This window comes from Benincasa hispida, chromosome 3 (assembly GCF_027475165.1).
Source record: "Benincasa hispida cultivar pf3 chromosome 3, pf3_genome.v1.1, whole genome shotgun sequence".
NCBI classification, from domain to species: Eukaryota; Viridiplantae; Streptophyta; class Magnoliopsida; order Cucurbitales; family Cucurbitaceae; genus Benincasa; species Benincasa hispida.
Genome location: NC_143480.1, coordinates 16,581,034 through 16,607,922, shown reverse-complemented (window position 1 = coordinate 16,607,922; position 26,889 = coordinate 16,581,034). Strand labels below are relative to the sequence as shown.

Sequence of the window (26,889 nt, the reverse complement as noted above, 5' to 3'; positions counted from 1 at the left end):
GATAATCCCGAACAAACAGGAGTTCATAGTTAGCTCAGGATTAAGGTCAAGTACCTAGGTCATCGCTTTGAAATAGTCAGTCTTAAATAGTAAACAACGTTATAAAGTAAGAGTGACCAGTTTCGTGGTCTGATCTTGCACAAAACTCATTTGCATAGGACGCCCCCACTCATCATGTCCCAACATGAACGAATTAGGATCACTTCGTTTGTAGCACTTTACAACTCTTTGTAACAACTACAGAGTAGGCCGCATCCAATAGTATTACCAGAATAAGGCACCCAACCTTATTCATATACTATAGATCATTTTGATTGTTTATTCGAACCTGATCCACTTGTATGTCTCCACATAAAGTTCAAGTACTCATGTAATAGTCAAGGGACTTTGGTTTATTGGATTTCTAAAAAATAATATATTCAATAACAACTTATTGAATTTTCAGAATGAGTTCTACTGTTTATAAACCACGAGTTTTAGGATATAAAACCCAACAAACTCCCACTTGAACTTAAACTCCAGTGGTAACTTATGTATCCGATATATAAGACTGAGTTTCTGATTTTTATAGAGAAATACAATAAACTAGGGCATCATATACACATAGTTTACCATTCAGTATCCCATACCCAATATTTCTCCCACTTGCCCTAGGTTATTAAACTGGTATTCCTAGTCTTAATAGGTGATTCTCAAACACTTTAGTCGAGAGAATCATTGTAAATATTTTAGTGTATAATAGGCTTTTATTTAAATTATAACGGAAATGCATCTAATTCTCAATAATGACCAGGAAGCATACTTTCCTCCCACTACATTGAGGTTCTCTCAACTCTTTGATTAAGATGGGGAATGCATCTGAATTATATGGGGGAATTAAGATACTTCAATGATGGGGAATCCTCTCAAACACTTTAGCCGAGAGAATCATTGTAAACATTTTAGTGTACAATAGGCTTTTATTTAAACTATATGAGGAATGCATCTAATTCTCAATAATGACCAGGAAGCACACTTTTTTCCCACTACATTGAGATACTCTCAACTCTTTGATTAAGATGCGTCTGACCTGCCTTAACAACTCTTGTTAATAGTCAGATCTAGGAATCTTTAAACTTATTATACTTTGATCTAGACGTTTTAAATATATGAATATTTGCAAATGGCTTTTAACAATTTGATTCTTAACAGAAGTTACTTTGAGATAAGATAAATATATTTCCTAAAAATGAACACTTCATTCAAAACAAAAATATGTGCAATATGTTCATTACATGGTCACAAAAAACTGGTAACATCATCATCAGCAACAGCTTCTCTCACTGGTTAAGCTAAGTAAGCGGTCTTCAGGAACCAAGTTGTCTATTTAGCTTTCTTTTCTTTCTTCTCAGCAAGATATTTAGGGCAATTTCTCTTCCAGTGCCCTTCCTCGTTGCAGTGGAAACATTTCCCTTTCTCTGTAGCAGTTTTCTTGTTTTTCTTACCAGCAGGCTTCTTCTTCCCTTTCCCTTTGTCTTTCGTTGCTGGAATACTCTTACTCTGTAAAGATGAGGCAACATCAGGCTTGGAGGACGTTCCTCTCTTCTCAGGAGAAACAACATTTACTTCCGATTCCAGACCCTTAGTTCTCAACATAGCCTGGAAAGCCTGTAGCTCATTCAACAGAGTAGTCAAGTTGTATTCAATTTTATTCATCAATGCATTTGTACAGAATTGCAGAAAACTCTTCGGAAGAGATTCTAGAATAAAACCAACTTGGCTTTTCTCGTCCATCACAACACCGTTTACTTCAGTCACATTAAAGTGGACCATCATGTCTAGGACATGTTCACGAACTGAGGTCCCCTCTTTCATGCGACTGTTATAAACATATTTGATAGCATCATGCCTTAGTGTGAAGGACGGTTGTCCAAACATCCCTCTCAGAGATTACATAATCTCTTTGGTAGTACTCATATTCTCATGTTTTTTCGCCAAAACATCAGATAAGCTGGCGAGAATATAAACACAGGCTTTATCATTCGCCCTGATCCATCTATCAAATGCTTCCCGAGCAGTTCGGTTGGAATTAGAGCTAGGAATGAGAGGACATTCATCTATTAAGACAAATCGTAAATCGTTTATCATAAGTATCGTGTTCAAATTTGATTTCCATATTACGTAGTAATTTGTCCGAAGCCAACAATTGTATAATTGAACTCGTCATTCTGAATTTATAAATAAATTCTATAAGTGAATTGCTTCTAAATCCAATCAAGTTTTAGCAAAGTGATAATGTACTCATAATCATTATTTTTGCAACGATACTTAAGTGATTTAGAACAAATGCTACCGAGGGGCAGTCAAGAATTCATTCACAAAAGAAAGACATTTCTTGACCAAATACTATCTCTAGAATAACTTATATTCCGATAGTCATTTAGTTATCGTTTTCGGTCAAGATCATTACAAACACTTAGTAAGTCTTGTAAGTGTAGACCTGCCATTTTCAGATCTTACAGAACGATATGAGTATGCCTCTGAAATAGAAGACAAATACCCAAGACGGAATTATAAGACCCTATTCATTTTACTGAAGTTTGGGTTATTCTGAATCCTATGTTAAAACCCTCCGTGGAGATCGCCACGATTAACGACTAGCTAATGCCACCTAAAAACAACAGCGGGCGCAACATAGAAATCTCACGGTTCAAACTAATGGAGGAGACCATAGGATAATCCTTCACCCACTTACTATGAACGACTTCCCTAATTCACCTTGTTATTGACCCATAAAAACACTTTTCGAATTGGAGCAGTCGAGGTAAAATCGACACGAAGCCGAGCATGGATCTCACAGTGTGAACTCTTGAAGACGTGAGAGCTAATAACTTTTATTCTCCCACTAAAGTGTTCTAAATGTTTGGGTATATTTATACTTAGGTTCTTTTCGGCTAATGAAAAAAAACCCTAAGTCTAGATGGTTTATCCAAGTATAACACTTGTAAATGGATTTAAACCTACGATATCTAGGTGATAAACCATTTTATTACCTCATACCGCTCACATATGCTCATAAAACCAGTTACCAACGCTCAACTGTTCGGCCATAATCCTCAAGTAGGAGGTGTTCCGTAGACCGTCAACTTAAGTACCTCCAGCCTTCGACAGGATTATAGACCGGTTGAGTTTGCAACCCTAGTTTTACAAGTTTAACGACCTATTTTAACTATTAAAACAAGTGGTTAACCTAAATGAGCATGCAATTGTTCTTTGTTATGGATTTTAAACGTCAAACCCAATTTTATAACAGCTTACAAAATTTTATATATGCTAAACATCCACGACAAATAACAAATGCAACTTACAAAATTAATTTAATCTCGCTGCTAGAACAAGATCTCGCTCAGTTTGAACAAAATCTCGCTCCATGTTGAAATCTCGCTCAAACTTGATCTCTCGGTGTTCGTTGAAATCTCGCTCAAACTCGATCTCTCGCTGACTCGTTGAAATCTCATGTAAACTACTAGAATCTCACTCCTCGCTTGAAATCTCGCTCGAACTTGATTCAAAATCTAGCTGGAAATTCCATCAAAACCTCGCTCGAACTAGAAATCTCGCTTGAACTTGAAATCTCGCTCAAAATTCCATAAGAATCTCGCTCGAAATAGAAATATCGCTCAAACTTGATTCAAAATCTCGCTCGAACTTGGTCCAACCTCGCTTGAAATTTAAACAGAAGCTGACGAACTGAAAACCTGCAGCTCGGCCTTCTTCAGTCATTTCTTCAATTACATCCCAATTTCAACTTCTAATGACTCTATATGAATTACAGACTCTTAAACACACATTAAGACCCATCAAATAAGAGCCAATTACAAGAGAAACAACATAATTAAAAGGATTCAAATGCCAAAACACTGGAAAAACCATAACAGTATACTATTTTTATACAAGTCATGAAGAATACCCAGCAAACTGAAATTAACAATAGTTAAGCGCTTAAATCATGCTCTGATACCAATTTAAGGAGTAATAACATGCAATGGAAGACTTTAGAATCAATAAGCATTTAAACTACATTTAATTTGAGTTTTAAACATGCTATTCATATGACATTCATAAGAGAGTTTGAAACACATATTACCTTCGAAGCTCTCTTCCACAAACTCAGCAAAACTTCACCAAGATTGAGCTTTAATCTTTAAGAAGACCAACACTAAGATCTTCTCCACTATGCTCAAGAAGGAATGTGTGGTAGAAACACTCAAACCAAGTTGAATTGTGGATGAACTAGTGAGGGTTGAATAGGGTTTTCACATTTTTCATTTCAGTAAGTAAACTCAGATTAATTGATAATCTTTTTGCATGGAGCTTCTATATATAGATAGAAATCATGCAAAACCAATAGGGTGCAGGATGACACCACCTACTTAGTGATAATTCAACTGGATTTTGGTAATAATCCATTAAAATGTAGTTAGTGGATTTTTCCCAAAATTTGGAAAAATCCACTAACTTAAAGATGATTTAAAAAATCATTTTATTTTATTTTTTAAACAAGTTTTATAAAATTAATTAAAAAATAATGAATTTTAATAAAATTAATTTTAATTAATTTTTAATTAAACTTTTTAATTAAAATAATATTAATTTAATATCTTAATTATCAATAAAATATCAATTTCACCAAAATAAATCAATTTCATATTTAAATCATAATTTAAATATTAATTGATTTTTCAATTTTATTTAATTTCAATTAAACTAAACGTTTTTAATTATATCATATACAATCAATTGAAAACCCTAAAATTAAATTTGAATTTTTCAAATTCATAACCCTAATTTCATACATCAATATTCAAATTTTTATTCCAATTTAAGAGCTAGAGCTAGTAGAGGGACCTAATGGACCTACAGATCATGAGCTCCAACGATTTTTAATTAAGAAATAGTTCGTTTTAACAGTAAACGGTCGTTATAAAGAAAAATAACTATTTCGTGGTCTAGTCTATATGCAAACTCATTGCATAGAATACACCCACTCACATGTCTCTACATGAATGATCTGTGGATCACATCATTTGTATTACCTATACAAAATGTGTCGCATCCAATAGTGTTACCAGGATGAGATACCCAATTTCATCCATATACTTATAGACCATTTAATCTATATACTATTAACTTGATCCTGTTTATGTCACCACATAAAGTTAAAGTATTCATACTAGCCATGGATATGTTTATTGGATTTTCATAATAGAATGCAAAATCAACAACTTTATTGAATAAGATACTTAATAATATTTTATTGATAAATAAAATGTTTAACACAAAGTTTATGAGTTACGCGTTCTAGGACATTCCCAACAATTAAGTCGACGAACTGGCTACTCTCATCTATACAAATCAAAGGACAATCCCTCGTGAATAGATGTTCATAATATACTTAGGAGTAAGACTAAGTTGCCTAGGTCATCCTATTGAAATAGAAACCTAACTAGTCAACGGAGTTACATCTAGTGGTTACTATTTCACGGTCCGGTCTTATGCAAACTCATTGCACAGGATACCCCCACTCACGTGTCTCCTATACAAATGCGTTGAATCACTGTGTTTGTATCAAATACAAAGTGAGTCGTATCCATAGTGTTACCAGGATAAGGTATCCAACTTATCCCTATACTATAGACCTTTTAGGCTGTATCTTGAATATTGATCCCTATATGTTTCTACATACAGTTCAAGACTGATAAGATAACCTAGGATGTTAGTTTATTGGATTTTAGGGCTAATAAGACAAAATTAAATAAAACATCAATAACACTTATTGATAAAAACATTAATAACTATTTATTAGTGACGATCATTTAATTACATTCACCATCTACGAGTTTGAGGGCATAAAACCCAACAGTTTGAATGTTGTATTGGAAGTGTATTTATTTGAACAGGTGTTGAAGTAAAAAAAATTTGATTTTGTTGTATAGTGATGTCATACTGCCGAAATTTTTCTAAAGCATAAGAGTTAGAAAGTTAGTTACAGGTTAAAATATGGTAATGTTCCCTAGCTTCTTTCTATTTTTGCTTCTAGATTTCATTGCAATTGATCCAGTTGGAGGGCGAGTTTCATAAAAGGTTTTACTTTTAAGATATTTCACAAAGTGTTATCTTCATTTTCTTGTTGCAGGTATTTTTAGGATCTTTCGGTTTGAAAGTGCATGAGAAATGGATCAACTATGAAGCATAACTATGATGCATTTTCCAATTCTTTATTACATTCCTTCCTTTCTTGCAAATGTATTGAACTCAACTTGGTTAGTAGTTGTTACGATTGTTTGGTCAAATTGATATAACAATCTGTGGACGTGTTTTATTTCCTTTGTTATCTAGTTTTATTTCCTTCTTCCAATAAGTTATTAAATTTTGTGTTTGTTGAAATCATAATATATAAAAAACAATTAAGATTTTATTTTGTATATGTACAAGTAAGAGAAATATTATTGTTTTAGAAAAATATATTAGGAGTATTTGTTTCAAGGGTTGGGATTGGATGGGTTAGACATCCTAAGCCCAACCCTTGTTTGGGTCAAGTATTTAAAAAGCTTTGGCTTCCTACACCGTTTTCCAACTAGTAAACACTATTCAAACCCATGAGTTGCCTTTTTTTTATTTTTCCGTTTTATTTTATTTTCTAATTTAATCTAGGAAGTTTGCGGGCCAACTTTCGAACACCATCTCCGACCACCACCTCTGGCCAACCTCCAGTCACCAACTTTGGCGACCCCTCTGGCAAACTTTTTTTTTTTATCAAGTTATTCCAAAGAGGCTCTTAGTTTAATCACAATAATATTTTTTAAAATACATTGTCTCTATCTTCTAATTATTTTTTTGAGTTTTTAATTATTAGTATTATTAGATTATCTTTTTTTTATTCTCTCTCTTCCCTTATTTGTTTAAAACTAATGTTTTCTTTATTTTAATGAGATTTCATTTATTTTCTATTTTTACTAGTTGAAAATCATTCACCTATTTATTGAGATCTCAAGTATATGTCAAATATACGGATAATATTGTGAAAAAAATGTAAATATACATCTCATATAACATGGTTTACTTTTTGACATGTTTACAAATATACTGAAAAATGTAAATAGACATGAAATATATTGTTCGATATATAAGATAATATATTATACAAATTGTATTGTTCATGCACTTATCAAATATACATTAATTTATTTATAGAAAATTCAAATATATAGAGTAATATATATCAAATATACCTTGTTTTCTCCTTCAAAGCTTCTCGTGAATTCTTGTTTTCATTTATGAGGGTAGCAATTTTCGTATTTATGTAAATATTTTTCTTACTTATATAGCATTCTGAAAAGGAAACTGTTTTGGTAAATTCATAACCACAAGAAACTTTCCTTACATGTTGAGAGCTAAAAAAGTAAATTGGGTCATATTTTTGTATAAAATAATAGCTCATTAGGCTACAATTGTATAACTAGGTATATATTTAGGCTATATGTATAGAAAACCTTAATTTAATTTAACATTTTCATTTTTTTTGTTGGTCAATTTAACAAGCTCGAAGATTTAGGATTATTTTTTAAGCATAAGGATTAAAATGTTGGTAACAATTTAGCGTCAAATAAAAATTAAAACCCACACTTTAAGATTTTTTTTGTTTCCTCAAATGTAATTTGATAAAATATATATATATATATATATAATTTTTCAAAATAATTAAATTTAAGAATAAAATACTAGTTTATTTCAATTTGAAGTTACATGTTACGGTTAAAAAATCAATTATTTTCAAATTAGTTAAAGTGACAGAAGTCTATGAAGTTTCATCTCAAACCCAATAAAATCAAAATACCAAATTAACTAAAATAATCAAATAAAATTATAAATTTAGTCACATCTATATTTCAAATTATATATATATATATATATATATTCTTCTAAGTTATTTAGATTATTTTAAACTTAATTATCTTAAAAGTTTAAGATGAAAAGTTTGAACTAATCTAAAATCTAATCATTGATTAAATACAAAAAAAAAAAAAAAAAAAAATACTTCACAAACTCAAGATTTATAAATCTGCAGGTACTCCAAACACAAGTCTCTTAAACCCAAGCTTCCAAAACCTTCACTCTAAATACAGTTTTCTTAAGCCCAGGCTACCTAAACCTCCTAGCCTAATCCGTAAGCTTAATATTCCCAGGCTTAAGATTCCAAACCTATGCACTAAGCAGCCCTTATTGATATGCACGTGCTTAAGCAGAAAATATATATATATGTATTTTTTTGTTAATTTCGGTTTTTAACTCTTTGATCGAAATTTAAAATGGATTGGACATTTAAAAAATGCGGCATTAAAAAAATATCAGACGATTATTGAAAAAAATGATAAAAAAATTGACATAGAAATGGTGTACAACGTCGATTTTTAACTGACATTGAAGATGGTGTACAATGTCGGTTGATTGAAGAATATTGACATGGAATTTTTGATCAGCTATAATGTTGGTTTAAACTGACATTAAAGACAATCGACATTAAAGACATTTTATAATATGATCTTCGATGTCGGTTTTCAACTGACATTATACCCTTATAATGTCAATTTTAAACTGGCAATAAAGTCCAATTTTATAGTATTGTCACCAACTAATTTTAACCACATATAATGTGAAATGGTAGAGGAAAGGGTAGCTTTAGATATTGGAAAATGGTAGAAGAGATTAAGAGGGTATCAAAAAATGAGCATCACAAACACCCAACCCACTCCTTTATTTATGGCCAAATTATAAAAAATAATAATAATTAAAAAAAAAACGCTAATGACTTTGTATTTTTGCTCATTCACCAACTAATTTTAACAAATTGCAACCAGAAATGATAGAAGAAGAGGTAGCTTTAGAGATTAAAAATGGTAGAAAAGATTGAGAGGATATCAAAAAAAGGAGCAGCACATACTTAACACTACCATAAACTATCTTTATGATTTATAATTTAATTTTAGTGAGGGAATGAATACTATGACATTGCTAAATCAACCATCAATTATATTAATATTGTTGTAATACCTAAAAATATCATCTTATTATTGAATTGTCAAACAAGTACATGTACTTGTTGATCAAACTGACCAAAAAAATTATTTAAAAAATATTCAAATGTTGTAAAATTGAGAAGCACAACGAAATACGGATATGGAGAATATATACATAACAATAATAATATATTTAAAATAAAATAAAATTACTAAATAATTAAATTAAATAAATAAAATTATAGAAAATGGGAAAATATGGAAATTTCCTCCGAGCCTTTTAGATTTCTCACCAATACGTATGTGTCTTACAAAATCCACCCAATGCCACTATTTATAGGCACTTTGGCAAGTAGGAGGTAGATTACATGGACACTAATAATGTGTAATCTTGAGACACATGGACAATATTTGAGGAAATGAATGTATGACACATAGTCAATGGACACTAATAGGGTTGGCAATGAGATTGGGGTGAGGGATGGGGGTCCCATCCCCGCCCCCGTCCCTGCCAATTGAAGATAGGGACAGGGATGGAGATTCTCCATCGGGGAAACGGGTCCCCGCGGGGACCCATCCCTATTTATATATATATAAAATAAAAAAAAAATTTAATCGGGGACGGGGACGGGGTGGGGATACTCGCCTCGTCCCCGACCGAGGACCCCGTTAGAATCCCTGATTTGACCCCTATCCCTGATCAAACCGGGGATTGGGGCGGGGACCCGCGGGGATTTTTGTCAATCCTAGACACTAAGCATGAGCATCTAAAAAGCATCTATTTTCATAATATTTATAATACTCCCCTTTAGATGTCCATTATATATATGAAATATTCTTAATTAAAACCTTACTAGGAAAAACTCAATGGAAAAAACCTAATGAAGAAAAAAAAGTACATATTTCATATAATATACACTTCTAAAAGAGTACAATATATTTACTCCCTCTCATGAAAACATCACTTAAGATCTCCAAGTCTCCGTATTTGAATATTGTGCACCGATTTTTCAAAGGTTGCGGTTGATAATGATTTTGTAAATAAATCTGCCAAGTTATCTTTCGAACAAATTTATTATATAGTGATGTCACCATTTTCTTCAAGATCATGAGTGTAAAAAAGATTTGGTGAAATATGATTTTTTCTATCTCATTTAATATATCCTCCTTTGATTTGAGATATACATGCTGTGTTGTTTTTGTATACTATTATTGGAAGATTTTTATTAGAAGACAAGTCATATGTTTCACGAATGTATTGAGTCATTGATCTTAGCCATACATATTCTCGACTAGCCTTGTGAATTGCAAGAATTTCAACATGATTTGAGGAAGTAGTCGTTATGGTCTGTTTCATTGACCACCATAATACAACAGTTCCTCCACGTGTGAATAGATAACTTGTTTCAGATATGGATTTGAGTGGATCAGATAAATATCTAAAATTTGGATAACCAAGTGATCAAAATTTTATTTATTTGAATAAAATAAACTCATATTAATCGTTCCTTGGATATAACAGAGTATATGCTTAGTTCCCTCCCAATGTCTTTTTGTTGGATAAGAATTATATCTTGATAATAAATTTATTGAAAATGCAATATTTGGTCATGTATTATTAACAAGATATATAGGTTCATCAATTGCACTATGATATGGTACTTTAGGACCAAGAAGTTTTCCGTTATTATCTCGAGATCAAAATATATCTTTCTTCACATCTAATGAACGAACTTCCATTGGAATGTTCAATGGATGTGCTTTGTCCATATAAAATCTTTTTAAAATTTTTCCTGTATAAGTTGACTAATGAATAAATATCTCATCTGCTAAATACTCAATTTGCAAGCCAAGACAATTTTTTTTTTTTTTGAGATCTTTCATATCGAATTCTTTCTTAAGATATTCTATTGGCTTTGAAAGTTCTTCATGAGTTCCAATTATATTTAAGTCATCAACATATACAATTATAATAGCAAATCCTGACTGTGATTTTTTTTTATAAAAACACACAGACATATTGGATTATTTTGATATCCTTCTTTCAACAAATATCCATTAAGACGATTGTACCACATTCGTCCTGATTGTTTCAATCCATATAATGATCTTTGTAACTTTATTGAATACAATTCCTAGAAATTTTATTTATATATTTCAAGTACCGTAAAACCTTTTAGAATTTTCATATAAATATCATTATCAAGAGATCCATATAAATATGTTGTGACTACATCCATAAGATGCATGTCCAGATTTTCATACATAGCCAGACCAATTAAATATGTGTAATTGCATCCACCACTGGACAATATATCTCCTCATAATTAATACAAGATCTTTGTGAGAAACTTTGTGCAACTAGTCTTGCTTTGAGAAACTTTGTGCAACTAGTCTTGCTTTATATCTTGACCACATTATTTTCATTTCTTTTTCCTCACCAATCCCCATTTGTATCCCACAGGTTTGGCACCTTCTGGTATTCAGACTACTTGTCTAAAATCCTGACATTTTGAAAGTGAGTTTAATTTTGCCTCGATTGCTTTCTTCCACCGAAGCCAATCTTTTTTATGTCGACATTCTTCAACAGATTTTGGTTCAAGATCCTCATTTTCAGATATAATATAAAGAGCAACATTATACACAAAAATGTAGTCAATAACTACATTAGTTTGGTTCCATCTTTTTCCTGTCATGATATAGTTTATCGAAATCTCATTATGAACTTTAGGTATTTCACCTTTCTCACTAGTCATGTCAAAGATTTTTTATGGGTATTTATATCCTCTTTAGGTATTTCACCTTCCTCACTAGTCATGTCAAAGATTTTTTCATGGGTATTTACATCCTCAACCAAGTCTTTTTTTTACTATTAATTATTTTTCGTTTTTGAGGATTTTTATCTTTGGAACCCACTGGTCTACCATGCTTCTGGAGTGTTCCAGACTCATTAGTGACAATTTGTTGTGTTGGGATATCAATTTTTTATGGAATATTTGCAATTGGTATATATGACTTAGTTACTTTATTTGCATCTATAAATGCATCTGGTAATTGATTTGCTATATTTTTCAAAATGAATTATTTTTTGAATTTCAAGTTCACGTTGATATGTACGAGGATCTAAATGAGACAATAACGATGTATTCCATATAATTTGTTTTTCCAATTTCTTAATTCCTCCTCCTAATGTTGGAAAATTTGTCTCATTAAAACGACATTCAGCAAATCGTGCAGTAAATACATCATTCGTCAGGGGTTCAAGATATTTAATAATTGATGAGGAATCATATCCAACATATATTCCTAATCTCCTATGAGGACTCATCTTAGTTCGTTGTGGTGGAGCAATTGAAACATATACTTCACATCCAAAAATTCTCAGATGGAAAATATTTTGTTCATAACCATAAGCTAATTGTAATGGCAAGTACTTATAATAAGCTACTGGCCTAATGCGTACAAGTGACGCTGCATGCAAAATAGCATGTCCCCATACAGATATAAGAAGCTTAGATCTCATAAGCAATGGTCTAGCAATTAACTGCAAACGTTTTATGATTGATTATGCTGAACCATTTTTTGCATGAACATGAGCTACAAGGTGTTCAACACTTATTTCAATTGATATACAATAATTATCAAAATTTTTGGATGTAAATTCACCAGCATTATCAAGATGAATGGTCTTAATTGTATTATCAGAAAATTGTGCTCTTAACTTAATTATTTGAGCAAGTAATCCTGCAAATGTTAGATTTGGACATGATAATCAGCACACGTGTGACCATCTATTGAATGCGTCTACTAATACCATAAAATATCTAAATGGTCCACTTGGTGGGTTAATAGGTCCACATATATCACCATGAATTCGTTCTAAAAGTTCAAGGGATTTAATTCCTACTTTGGCTAGTGATAATCTAATTATTAATTTGCCTTGAGAGCAAGCTTTATATGATAATTCATTATATTGAAGAATCTTCTGACTCCTCAATGGGTATTTAAATTCTCAATAATTCTCCGCATCATTATAGATTTTGGATGACCCAATCGGTCATGAGATTGTAAATATGTTTGGATTCATGAACTTCAGGTTCATTGTTGCATATGTTTCAATTACTCGTATATGAGTATAATATAATCCAGAAGATAAATCAACCAACTCTTTCGATATACGTTTTTCATATGAGACAGTAGATATGATATAAATATACTCCATATTATTCTTTCTATCAGTCTTAATATGATAACCATTGCAACATATATCTTTAAAATTAAGTAGATGATTTGATTGACTAGAGAACAATGCATTGTCAATTGCAAATTTTGTTCCTCTAGGCAAAATAATATTTGATTTTCCAAACCCTCAATTGGATTTGTAGAATCTGATATTTTATTGATTTTTGCTTCTATCATTGCCAGTTTGAAAAAAATATTTTTTACTTGTACGTATTGTATGCGTAGTTACACTATCTGTTAGACATAGATCTTCTTTGCTCATTTTTTAATCACCTAAAATATAAATATGATCCATGTTTCTTCATTAAAGGAAATAATTACAATAAGAAAAACAACATTTGAAATATACAAAAGTTAACATTTACTAAGAGAAAAAAACATAAAGTTGTGTAAAAAAAAACAACATTAAGTCTAGATATTTTTAAAGTCAAAAGAAACACTTGATATTCCATCAATTGTGTCGAACTTCTCTTCAGGAGATTCAAAGAAGTATGCCACATCCAAATTTGTCATATTTGATGGGTCAAATATATCATTATCCTGGTATGTAAAATTTGTATCCATATTTTTTCCTTTTTTCTTCAGGGAAGTTTGATAGAGATCAACTAAGTGTTTTGACGTACGACAGATAAGTGACCAATGCCCAGTCATTCCGCATCGAAAGCATTTATTTTCAACACTTTTTAAACTCTTATCTTGTGGAGCTTTTCCTTTGTGATTATCATTTTCTTCCTCTGCCATTGTCACAACCTCGACCACGACCACGACCTTGACCACGATTATTAACATGCACAACATTCACTTCAAGGAATAATGTTATTCTAGTTGATCGAGTTCTTCATCAATAACTCGTTATTCTGTTTGACCACGAGAAGACATGAAATTAGTTTAGAATATTATTTAAAACATTTCTTTTGATATTGCTACTACAGGAGCATATTCAAGACATGAAATATAGAAAATATCTTCGCTAATATGTTAGTATTAGTAATTTTCTCTCCGCATAACAACAATTTCGAACTAATTTTAAATAATGCAGAATTGTAATCACTTACCGATTTAAAATCTTTTAGCCTCAAATGCATTCACTCATAACAAGCTTTAGGAAGAATAACTATTTTTTTTATGATCATACCTCTCTTTCAAATTTTCCACAAGATACGTTGATCATTTATTATAAGATACTTCATTTTAAATCCCTTTTGGAGATGATGACGAAGGAAAATCATAACTTTTTCTTTGTCTTGACTAGATGTCGTATTTCATTCTTTAATTGTTTCCCCTTAGTTCATAGCATCCAGGTGGATTTCGACATCAAGCAGCCATGACAAATAATTATTGCTATTATTGTCAAGGACTGCGAATTCTAATTTCGTTAGATTTGTCATGACAACACTATCACAAAATATTGTATTTATATTAGAAATTTAATAGGTATAAAATATGCAAAATAACATTAAATTTATTAATTATAATGAAGAGGGGTAAAACGACATATCTTTATGACCTACCTTCAGCGGGGAAAACGATAGGAACTCGTGTTGATAACGTGTTGAAAAATTGAGGAGCACAACGAAATACGGATATGGAGAAAATATAATATAATAATAAAATATATTTAAAATAAAGTAAAATAACTAAATAATTAAATTAAATAAAGAAAATTATAGGAAATGGGAAAATATGGAAATTTCCTCCGAGCCTTTTGGATTTCTTAGTTTTTACCAATATACGTGTCTTACAAAACCCACAAAATGTCACTATTTATAGGTGATTTGGCGAATTACATGTATACTAATATTGTGTAATCTTGAAACACATCAACAACACGTGGGAAAATGGATGTTTATTATCATAATATTTATAATATCAAATTCATTTTTATTTTACAACCGTCAACTTCTATTATTGTATTAATGCATGTATTTGACTTTTTAAAGATGTGTTTTTGTACTAGTGTTTTTATAAGTTGAATAAACTTATCCTCTCTTCTCAAAAAATATATACATACATACATATATATATAATTAAAAAAATTTATTCTAATAAATAAATAAAAACTTGTCTTACAATTTAGCAAATAAAATTATAATATTTTTATTCTTATAAATTTTAATGATATTCGTGATTCTTTTCAAAACATCTATAGCAAACCTACTAAAATCAATATTGACATCATATAGACCCAACCCAATTATTTAGATAGTAAATTTCTTCAACTTAAATAATTCTTATTAAATAATTAATCCAATTCAAATCAATCCAACCATGAAATATTTGGATTGGATTAGTCGGGTCATTTATTTAAATCTATGTTAAAAAAATATAAAATATTAATATGTAAAAATTTTATTTAATTATTTTCATGTATTTAATTAAAATTAGTAACTCAATTTCAATTTATATATAAATTTTTTATTTCAAAATGCTAAAAAAATATTTTTAGGAGTTGTTGGAGAATAAACTAACCAAAATATTATGGAATATACTAAAACAAAAACAAATATATATAAAAATAATTCTATCAGTAAAACAACATGCTTTTTAAATCAATAATAAGTTTTGGTTGGTTCAAATTGATTTGGGTTATTTTAAGTAAACTCATTAACCAAATCCAACCTAGAAAATTTTTATTTATTGGGGTTTCAACACTAATAGCCTAATTTAATAGGCCTAATTAAGCTAATGTCATGAACCCACCATTTCATTTTTCATAAATAGCCTAATGGGCTAAGATTTTTCAAAATAGTCAGACCCAAATGTCATATAGACCCTTCCATGTCATATGAGGATTTCAAAAGTTAAATAATAATAATAATAATAATAATAATAATAATAATAATAAACAACCTAGGTTTTTGTGTAGCTCTCCCCCATGCATAGCCTAGAGTTTCATATCCATATACCTATTGATATTCCTTTAAGAAAATAAAAGAAAAAAATTGTTAGATTCCCATTTCTTTCTCCTCTCTTCCTCCTCTCTCTTTTCTTTTTCTTGGCGGTGTGAGTTGCAAGTGGCTGGCAACGGTGGCTTCGATGGTCAATTTAGGTGAACAACGATGGCATGATGAATGGTTGATTATGTTGACGAGAAGAATCGACAATGGCGCAATAGATAGCGAGAGATGAACGACAACGACACGAGTTCCAGGCGGTGTTGCAGTGGTCGACATTAATGAAGGTTGTTGACGGTGAACGCTGGTGTTGTAGTGGGCGAATATGGCATCGACACAATGGATTTGAGTGGCGCAAGATTTTGGTAGACCGACACATGTTTATCTGGTAGGTCGACAACGTAGTTGGACATGGATTTGACACCGGTGAGACGTCTGACAATAGCGTGTGCAAAACAAAAGCAAAGGCTGGGTTTATTTCAAGTAATCTATATATACTCAAGTTTATTTCAAATAATCCATATATATACGGGTTTCGAATAATTCATATATGTATGGCCAATTTAGTTTGAGTTTGAAAATGGATGGTCAACGAATCTGAGTATACTTGTATATTTTGTTTTCAATTTTAATTACAAATATATATAGATATGTCTACAATATCGTCTACCATTGTTGTTTTAATATATAGTATTGTTTAAATATAGTTAGTATGTGATATTCTACTATATATTATAAATTCATATTGTTTCCCCTACAATATATATCGAATATACACTTGAATATATGTATATATTGTAGGAGGAAAAAGATTAGTAACACATTTCAGAACCCACTTAAGAAATTGAACTCCACAAATTTTGTTTGTTTTTTAAATAATTTGATCTAATTTGTAGGTATAATATTATGCATATATTTACAAAACAACTAAATATACATAGATATATATGAAAAAGTATGCAAGATATATAGTTCAATAAAACGAGACTAATTAATGTGATATTATTTATTGTTCTAATGTATATTTAAAAAAAAATCATAAATCTAAACTATGTTATATGTGAGATAATAACACCAAATATAAACAAACTCAAAATGGACAAACTCAAATAAGTTAGACTATCATACAAAAAATTGCATTAGAATAACATACATATCAGACATAGGGAGAATATATTAGGAGTGCTTACATGTTAGAATACCTAGATATATATACCAAACAAACAATGAAATATATTACATGAAAATAAATAATACTCAAAATAAACAATGGAATATATAACATAACATGAAAAATGAAGAAGACACAAACAATGGAATATATCACATAACATGAAAAATGAAGAAGACACAAAATATGTGAAATGAAAATAAAATTATATTAAATGCATTTTCTCATTATTTTTTCTCTTCAATTAAAAATGAAAAATATATATATATTAAATATATTTTCTCTTTCCAATTGAAAATAAGAAAAAGATCATATTAAATATATTTTCTCTCTTTATAATAAATTTATTACCTCCCCAACATTAAGTGAACTTCGTAAATAAGGAGACATATAAAAATGGATATAAATAAATGGAAAAAATGGTAAAATTGTTTAAAATTAATACTAAAAGCCTTCTTTGAAAAAAATTCGAACATTTATAAAATAGATGACCCAAAGATGACTTTTGAGGTAAAAATCTCTATTTATTTGAACTCAACCCAACTGTCTCGTTGCATAGAAAAGATTAAAAAGAACAATATAAACAAAGAAACTTCCATTAATGTTTCTCATTTGAGATTGATAAGAACAACCAACCAGCTGTTATATGAAGTTTCTTCCTTCTTCAAAGCCTGACCACATGCCAGTCACTAGTTGTCCCTGTGTAATTAATTCTTCCTTGCAAGTAATTTATTTGCTCATCAATGCAGTTCACAAATATTCATAGCGTTCCTGTTTGTTTGAGACAAAAAATACAATCATCAATAAAACATTTGAATATCCCAACTACAAAACATTTGAATATCCCAACTACCTTTCTTCCTTATTAATTAAACATGTGAGTGTGGAGATTTGAACATCATCACTATGATGACGGGAACGGAAACTAAACGGATTTCATGGTTGACGCCTAACCGGCATGACCAGAATAGAAGTGACTCCCTTTCGGTTTGGCTTGGAGTTGGACTGATTTCCAGGATGATTCGGCCCTTCATTTGTTTGTGCCCAACAGATGCAGTCCTTTCAAAAGACTGTTCCACTGCCTTCGTATTCACAGTTTTCAAGGAATAGAATACGATATGTAAACCAGTTGAACTATGCTCGAGTGTACGAATAGATCTTGACTATTCAAACAAACTCTCCTATTATTAATGCATCAAAACATACCGTTTCTGATGATCCCCATAGATTGAAATCCAACATACATATTTACACATTATTAGAATACCTTATTACATACAACAGAGTCAATTTGGAGTCTCCTGCTTCTAATGAAATGCAGCTAGAGCTTTTATTTACAGCAACACCAAGATTCAGAAATCACTACTTGGACCTTGACACCCACCATGGAAACTCTAAACCTGAATAGTTAGGAACAAAACTTACAAGAAATTGAATCCCAAACTGTTTAGTTTAGAATTTCCCATTTGTAAATCTCATCCAATATTCTAAAAGGATCATACAGTACCTTCAGCAGGCACAGGCAGAGATGTATAGATCATCAGCTGCATCCTCTTGAAAATGAGTGGCTTCCAAATTGAGCCAAATTGGGGGAGGCCCAAAAATTGGTGCATTATCAATATCATTGATAGATGCTTTCAGAATCCTTTTCTCTTCGAGCTCAAATACATAAGTGTTATACCCAAGAGTGCATTTTGGTGTATGGGTAAAATATATGCAACTCCCTTTAACTCCTTCAAAATGTGGGGATGAAACTGAGAAACAACAATCATTTCCCAAAACAAAGGATTGATTCCCCAAACTTTTGACCTCCACCCATCTTCCCCACTCTTGATCCAACCTATGGAGTTTGAAATCGATTACTTTAGGAGGGGAATCTTCAATGAGATTATTCAACCAATGAATATGAAAGATATCTGCATTCCACAACGATGGCTCCTTATCCAGAAATCGATCAACAACATAGAGTTCACCGCCAGATTCAACCAAATGCTTCTGATTACCAAAACCACACAAGGGAGGAGAAAACTGTACCAGTTTCATCGATGAATCAATCCAGAAAACTGTTCCCCATCGATCAACAGCATAGAACTGCCCCTTGTACACAATTACATCGTCGTAGTGAAAATTACGGTCGTCAATCAGCGTCCATTTGTCGTCTCCATGTTTAGCAAACCCTAATTTTCCACCGGCGTAAACTGCTAAAATGGTGCAGTTCTTCACATCGATCCAGGGGGAATCAGGGAACATTACAACCTTAGTAATTCGTGGAACAAGAGCACCATTAGTATAACCAAGGGTATACGATTTAGCTACTTCGTAAATTCCAAAATCCAGTAAGTTCACTTCCTTCCGAAATAGCTCGTTGTTGTATTTAGCATAGCGTGTAGAAAGAGGATGCAGAAAACGCATTTTACCTAATTTTGTACTCTCGACCTTCGCTAACCAGCCCTCCGCAGCACAAGAAGAAGAAGAAGAAGAAGAAGAAGAAGAAGAAGAAGAAGAAGCAGAATCGGAAGTTTGACGATGATGGAGGGGACTGAGGCGATAGATTATTCTTCGGATAAGGAAGGCATCTGTGAGATGATCAGCGGCGAAGACTGGAGAAGGGAGATCGAGAGGTAAAAGAGGAGAAATGGCGTTGAAAGGAGGAAGAGAAGCACGCCAAGATCGGCAGACGCTGCGAAATCGGAGGATGTCGATGTGGGTATCAAGGCGTTTACCGATGATTGGCCAAAGTTCAGGAGGAAGATCGGACCACCGTACACGACTGTCTTCCATGGCGGAGGCTTGACTTGAATCCGATTGCTCCAACACAAAGACGACGAGGAGAAGAGTATCAGTGGATTAACAAATATTAATATATATATATATATATATATATATATTTTAAAACAGAAACAATATTTTTATTGAAATAATGGATCAGTCTATTGCTTAGAGTAGAGATGATACAAAAATGAAAATTCAAATTTGTCAATAAAGACCAGAACCACAAGATTAAATAAAGATTTAAACAGATGAAGAAGCAATAAAAGCTTTCTAGTTGAGACAAATATCCTGAATCGAATAGTTAGCAAAATGTTTAGAATGAAAAATATCATGTTAAAGTGTTGACTTGACCAATCTCACAACGATCAAAACTACGCAATGACTTGTCTTGAAATATGCATTGATTCCTTTCAAAATCAAATTTCAAACTAATAAGATAGCAAATGGAAAGGGTTAAAATACCATTTTATGAAGTTTGTTCAATTTTAATCCTTATACTTTTAATAAATCTTAAATTTAGTCCCTCAAAATTAATTTTTACCGAAATTGATTAAATGATAATAAGAGTTATTTTAGATATAGAAAAATGAACTAAAATATTTACAAATATAACAAAATTTCACTGTCTATTTGCAAAAGACTACAAACTGTTCGTGTCTACCATGATAGACACGGATAGTAGTTTATTGCGATCTACTATTGTCTATCACATATAAATTGTGATAGTTATTATCTGTAAATATTTTCAGTAGTTTTGTCATTTAAAATAAATTTTTAATAATAATAATAATTTTCTTGCAGTAAATTAAAATATTTGAATAGGTTTTTAAAATTTATAGTAATTGATAATAAAAGGTTTTTTTTAAAAAAATCCAATAAACTAGCATTTGAGACGAAATTTAAGATTGATTGAAAATACAAGAATTAAAATCAAATAATTCAAAGTATTCGGACTAAAGTTGAAAGTATATGGACCAAAATGATATTTTAACCCATGAAAAATTATTCTCAAAGTTTAAATCAACGGTAATTGTCATGACTTTTCTTTCTAAAAGTTGGAGCTTTGATCCTTCGTTATTGTATTCAAATTAAAAAAATATAAATTTTTCTTTCTAAAATTTTTATTGATGGTGTGGTTAGCTAATATGGGAATGGTGTTGAAATAATTGAAGGTTTTTTTTTTTCATTTCTTTTTTTTATTGATGGTATACGTTTGGAGGATATTTCCATTTTCCACGTTCATTGATCTCACAACTTTTTGATGTACACCCTTATGGGAAAAAAAGTTTTAGATGAGATAATTTCTTGTACAATATTTTCCCTTTATTTTAGTGGTTTTCTTTGTTTATGTCTCGTGATGTAATTCTTTAATTTCTTTCCAAATATTTTCAGATTAATCATGCCATTAAATTTCATGTTTCCTTTCAAAAAAAAGAAGAAGAAAGAAACTTATTTCCTTACCATATTTATTCCATGGGGGTACTCAAGAGTATTTTATGATTTTTTAATTTAGTTATAATTTGGTATTGAGATCAATGTGTTACATAGTTTGATAAAAAAAAACAATTATTAATTATGTTTTTGTTGTGAAATTGAGAAGCACAATGGAGTACAACCAATATGGAGGAAAAAAATATGTAATAATAAATATAATATAATATAATAATAATAAAATAGAACTAAACTCATAAATAACTAAATTAAAAATAACTAAAATTATAATTTTATGGAAATAGGAATAATAGAAATAGAAAATAGGATTGTATGGAAATAAGAAATGTATGAAAATTTCTTTTTATTCTCATCAATGTGCATCATTTTAAGATCCACAAAATGCTACTATTTATCGGCAAGGTGACATGTAAGATATGGACTTACATGGACACTAAACATGAATTATTACAAGCTACATGGACAACATGAAAAATGACACATGACTTTTAGGGCACTAAGCATTGGGCATAGGCATCTATTTTTATGATATTTATAATACTCCCCTTTGGATGACCATATATACATATGAAATATATCTCGTTAAAACCTTACTAGGAAAAACCAATGGAAAGACACTAGTGAAAGGAAAAAAGTACACATTTCATATAATACATACTCTTAAAAGAATACAATATATTTACTCCCCTCACGAAAACATCACTTAAGATCTCTGAGTCGACGCATTCCAATATTGTGCACCATTTTTTCAAAAATTGCAGTTAGTAATACCTTTATAAATAAGTCTGTCAGGTTATCCCTCGAACAAATTTGTTAAACAGTGATGTCACCATTTTCTTCAAGATCACGAGTGTAGAAAAGCTTCGATGAAATATGCTTTGTTATATCTCCTTTAATATATCCTCTTTCGGATTGAGTTATGCAAGTTGTGTTATCTTTGTATTGTTGGAGCTAACAAGCAATCAACAAAAGAATTCAGGATTATTAAGCACTCTAATTCATCAATCTTAGCATCAAATTAAGCATGTTCATAGAATAACAAGAGGGTTTCTGAAATACCTTTGAAGAATTCCTTTAATCCACGAAATCAGCAACAATCTCCTCAGCTACAAGGTGTAGACCACCAAAAGATCTTCTCTACTATTCTCTAGGACCTTAGATTGAGTTGTGGGACTCAAAATGAGTTGAGATTGGAGGGAATTATGGAGATTGTTCTTAGTTCTTCACCTAGAGAATGAAGAACACTTATTCTCTCAAAACCAGAAAACGTAGCTGTATGGATCACTTCTCAGCTCAAATTTTCTGAGTTTTATTTAGCTTCTTCATGCAATCACATTGCATGTTTTGAAGACAACATCTACTATGTCAATTGAGTGGATTTCATGGTGTTAATCTAAGTGGGAAAATCCCACTTTTAGTGAGTTTTTCCAAAACCAAGTTTTCTATGATTAATTTTGAAATTCTTTTCAAAACTAAAACGAAAACTTCACCATAATTGTTTAATTAAACTAAAATTTCACTAATTTTACAAAAATTAATTCAATAATTAATTTTTCTAATTAATTCTTTAATAAATAATTAAATTAAACTATTTAATTAATTATTTTATTTTAATATAAAAGATTAAATTAATCAAACATCAATACCATAACCATGAATCCCTATTCATGAAATTAATATTTAAATCATATTTAAATATTATATGTGTTGGGGTTGATGCCCTAAATCTCGTATGATCCTATAGTTTGTAAACATTATATGAACAAACTCTTATGTGATTAACAATATGATATTTTATTCACTTTGTCTATAAAATATGTGGTATTTTAGTTGCATTAACCACAAACCAATAAACTAACATCCAAGATTATCTTTGTAATTTAAACATGTATGTGGGGACAGGCAAGTGGATCATATTTAAGTGATAACCTAAATGGTCTGTAGTAGATGGATAAAGCTAGGTACCTTATCCTAGTAACACTACGAGTATGACCCGCTTTGTAGGTGTTACAATTTTTGTAACAACAAATGATCTGATCTTGATCATTCATGTATTAGACATGCGAGCAAGGACATTTTATACAAAAGGAGTTTGTATAAGACCGGACCACGAAATGTTTAGTCTCATTATATAACACCGTTCATAATAGAGACTTACATTTCATCAGGATGCCATAGATAACATGACCTGAATCTTGAGTGAGTTGTGAACTCCTGCCCATGAGGATGGTTCTTTGATGTATGGGTGAGAGTGACCAGATCGCCGACTCAACAAGCCTACCATTTTGGAGATTCGTCTGATTGGGGAGCTGGGAACATAATTACACAAGATGGAATTCACTCATTCCCCGAAGAAGAATTAAGTAGATAAATTACTCCCCTAACGGCTGATTCTGGGTCTTCAACAATGTGGTGTCACACACTTTCTTGGCTCGAGAGGGGTTTAGTCATAGTAGGACTATGATCTGTTGTTCATTAGAGGAATCAGTGGTACTTAAGGAGTTAGATGTAACTATAGGGGCAAAATGGTAATTTGACCTAGCTGTACTTACGAGCAATTTGTAAAAGATCATCATACTGTTGATTGGTTATATCCAATGGACACACAAATATATCTGTAGTGCGAAGAGTGCAACTGTCGGTGTTTAGTGGAGTGCCCGACAGTTAACGGATGGTGGATAATGTAATTAAAGAATTTAATTAATTATTCATGTACTGTTTGAGCTTCAAACTACAAGTCCATAAGGTCCCATTGATAGCTCAAAAGGATTTAGTTGAGAATCAGTTTTTGGGTTAATTTGAATTGTACAAATTAATAGAGGGATTTAATTATACATGATATAATTAAATTGTTCAATTATATATGATATGATTGTCATAATGTATTTGATACATTTTAGTTTAATGGGAGAAAATAAATATTTGAATGAGATTCAAATATATTTTCTATAAATGTGATTCATAATTGTTAAATTTAATATAAATATGATTTATATTAAATACCATAAAATAGAGAAAAGAAACTATAGTTTATATTGTATGTGATACAATGTTAAAACTATAGATTATGTGTTATACTTGATATAACGTATAATTTAATATAAATATAATATGATAAGTTAGTTATCATATTTATTTATATTATTTTATTATTATTTGAATAATAACTTTCTCACCTTTTCTCTCCAACTACCTTAATGGGTGGTTTTAATTTTATGGCAAAAGAAATAAAAAAAAATTGTTTTTCTTCTTCCTTGGACGAGTTGTAATTTGTTGAATGATTGAGAAGTGTTCTATGTTCTTGATTTCTTGAGAGCTTTCTCAATCTTCTTCTTTCTCCACCCAAACTATTCCTCTTAACCAAAATAGTCAGAGCCCACCACTCCTAGGTTCTCACCTCGAGAATACCAAGGTCTCTTTGTGTTTGTGTCTGGTTTGTTTGGTACGAGAAAATCTTGAAGTATGTCTGTAAGAAGTTACTGGTTCGTGAATGTTCGAGGGAGGTTACGTGAAGGAAAAGGTCTTCAAAGGTAATGTATCTTGAAACCCTTTTTCTTGTAAAAAGCATGCTGTAGTTTATTTTGAATGCATATCTCTTGTATGTTTATTGTAAATTATGTTTTCAATAATTAATGAAATTTGGACGATCCGCTTCCGCTCAAGGATCTTCTCAGTCGAGTTTCTTCAATTGGTATCAAAGCCAGATTCGTTGGTTTCTGATTTCAAATTCCATTCTTTATTGAATTATTTAAGTATTGGTGGATTTTATAATTTGCATTGTGTTTATGAGATAAATGTTTATAGATGTGTTTTTTATGGATGTTTCGGGATCAAAATTTCTTTTTATGGCTTTCTGTTTAATTTAAAAAGTTGTATTGTAAGGGCCCCTGGGTTTTTGGGCAATATATTGCAATCGAGCCTGTAAATTTGTTTAGTTTTGAGTCGCTCGTGAAGCTTCAGAAGAAGGGTTGCAGTGCATTTCGATGGAGAAGACGAAATGAAGGTTGTCGCATCGTGTAGCTAAAGCTAAACGATCATTTAATTGTTATTATGTGATCGTGTAGAGTTTGCTACACGATCATGTCACATTTGTTAAATGATCGCATAGCATTTGCTAAGCGGTCGCATAGCTAATGCTACGTGATTATGTTGCGTTAACTACACAATCGCGTAGTATTTGATACTCGATGCACGCTACACGATTGCGTAGACTTTCATGCTCATCGCATAGTCATAAGCTACGCGATCGTATATGCTTGATGCCTTGATGCTCGATGATGGGGCATTTGCTACATGGTTAGCTACAAGGGCTCTTTATGGAGTGGTTCGAGGCGAGTTGTTCAAGACTCGATTCACTTATTCCGAACTGGTGGACTCTTTTTTTGTAATAGATTAGCCTTTTAATTTTCGTATTAGAGAGTTTCTATCCTGGTCCATCAACATTTAGTTTAAATATACATGTGATGTATGTTTTTATTATATGTCATAATGTATGTCATATAGTTTTAAAACTCACCATAGGTTATGCATTTATTTTTATGTATCATTTTATATTATAAGTGTTATAATATATTAGTATGCATGATTTAAATTACATAAAAGCATGCTCATGCATCATATAATATAAGAGTTATAGTATATGTATGCATGCATTATAGTATATCCATGCATAATTTATATTATAAGTGTTATAATATAAGGTTGAATGATTGTATGGAATGTATGCTATTGCATAGTTCATTACTGAGTTACATAAATGTTATATATTAGTATGAATGAACATTGCATGAAGCATGACACTATTTTAGGTTAAATTCTAAATGTTATAATTAATTTATGTATGTCTATCATGTAATGATTGGTTTTAGTTGTTTCACTTACTTAAATCGTTATAATAAATGAAATTAGAATTAAAATTAATAATAAAGAGTTGCATGCAAACCTTAGGCTATAATCATTTTTTAAAATCGTTTTAAAATATGATTAAGATAGACCTAAGATCACGTTTCTAATGAGATTAGAAATCTAAGTTTTGTCTTTTAAATCGGCTTAATAGGATTAAATTGATTACTAATAAAAGATTAAATATGTAACAAATGTATCTATAAGATACCTTTGTCTAAGGCTAGTTCTAGCTAGGCTGGGGTACTTAAGTCGATGGAAACGCCGCACCCCTACCTGAGAACCTACCTGAAAAGGTGAATCGGATAGATTTATTACATGCATGCAAATTTGATGTAAGTCTATTAAAGAGTTTAATGAGACTTGAATCAAAGTTGTTTAATTATTAAAGACAAGAGTT

At 31.0% G+C, this 26,889-nt stretch overlaps 1 protein-coding gene across 3 annotated transcripts; it reads right to left on the bottom strand.

Moving 5' to 3' along the window:
* Positions 1 to 17,866: 17,866 nt before the first annotated feature.
* LOC120073218 (putative F-box protein At1g65770) lies at positions 17,867 to 20,388 on the bottom strand. 3 transcript variants are annotated; one of them, XR_016528575.1, is made up of 3 exons: positions 18,871 to 20,252; positions 18,217 to 18,763; positions 17,867 to 18,134 (listed from the first exon to the last, which is right to left on the bottom strand). XR_016528575.1 is itself a non-coding variant. In XM_039025933.2 (2 exons), exon 1 carries the CDS (start codon positions 20,142 to 20,144, stop codon positions 18,873 to 18,875), a length of 1,272 nt encoding a protein of 423 aa, XP_038881861.2. In that variant the 5' UTR covers positions 20,145 to 20,252; the 3' UTR covers positions 17,867 to 18,763; positions 18,871 to 18,872. The 3 variants fall into 3 exon arrangements, 1 of the variants encoding a protein (XP_038881861.2); XR_016528574.1 differs by having other exon boundaries at positions 18,217 to 20,388; XM_039025933.2 differs by having other exon boundaries at positions 17,867 to 18,763.
* Positions 20,389 to 26,889: the final 6,501 nt, after the last annotated feature.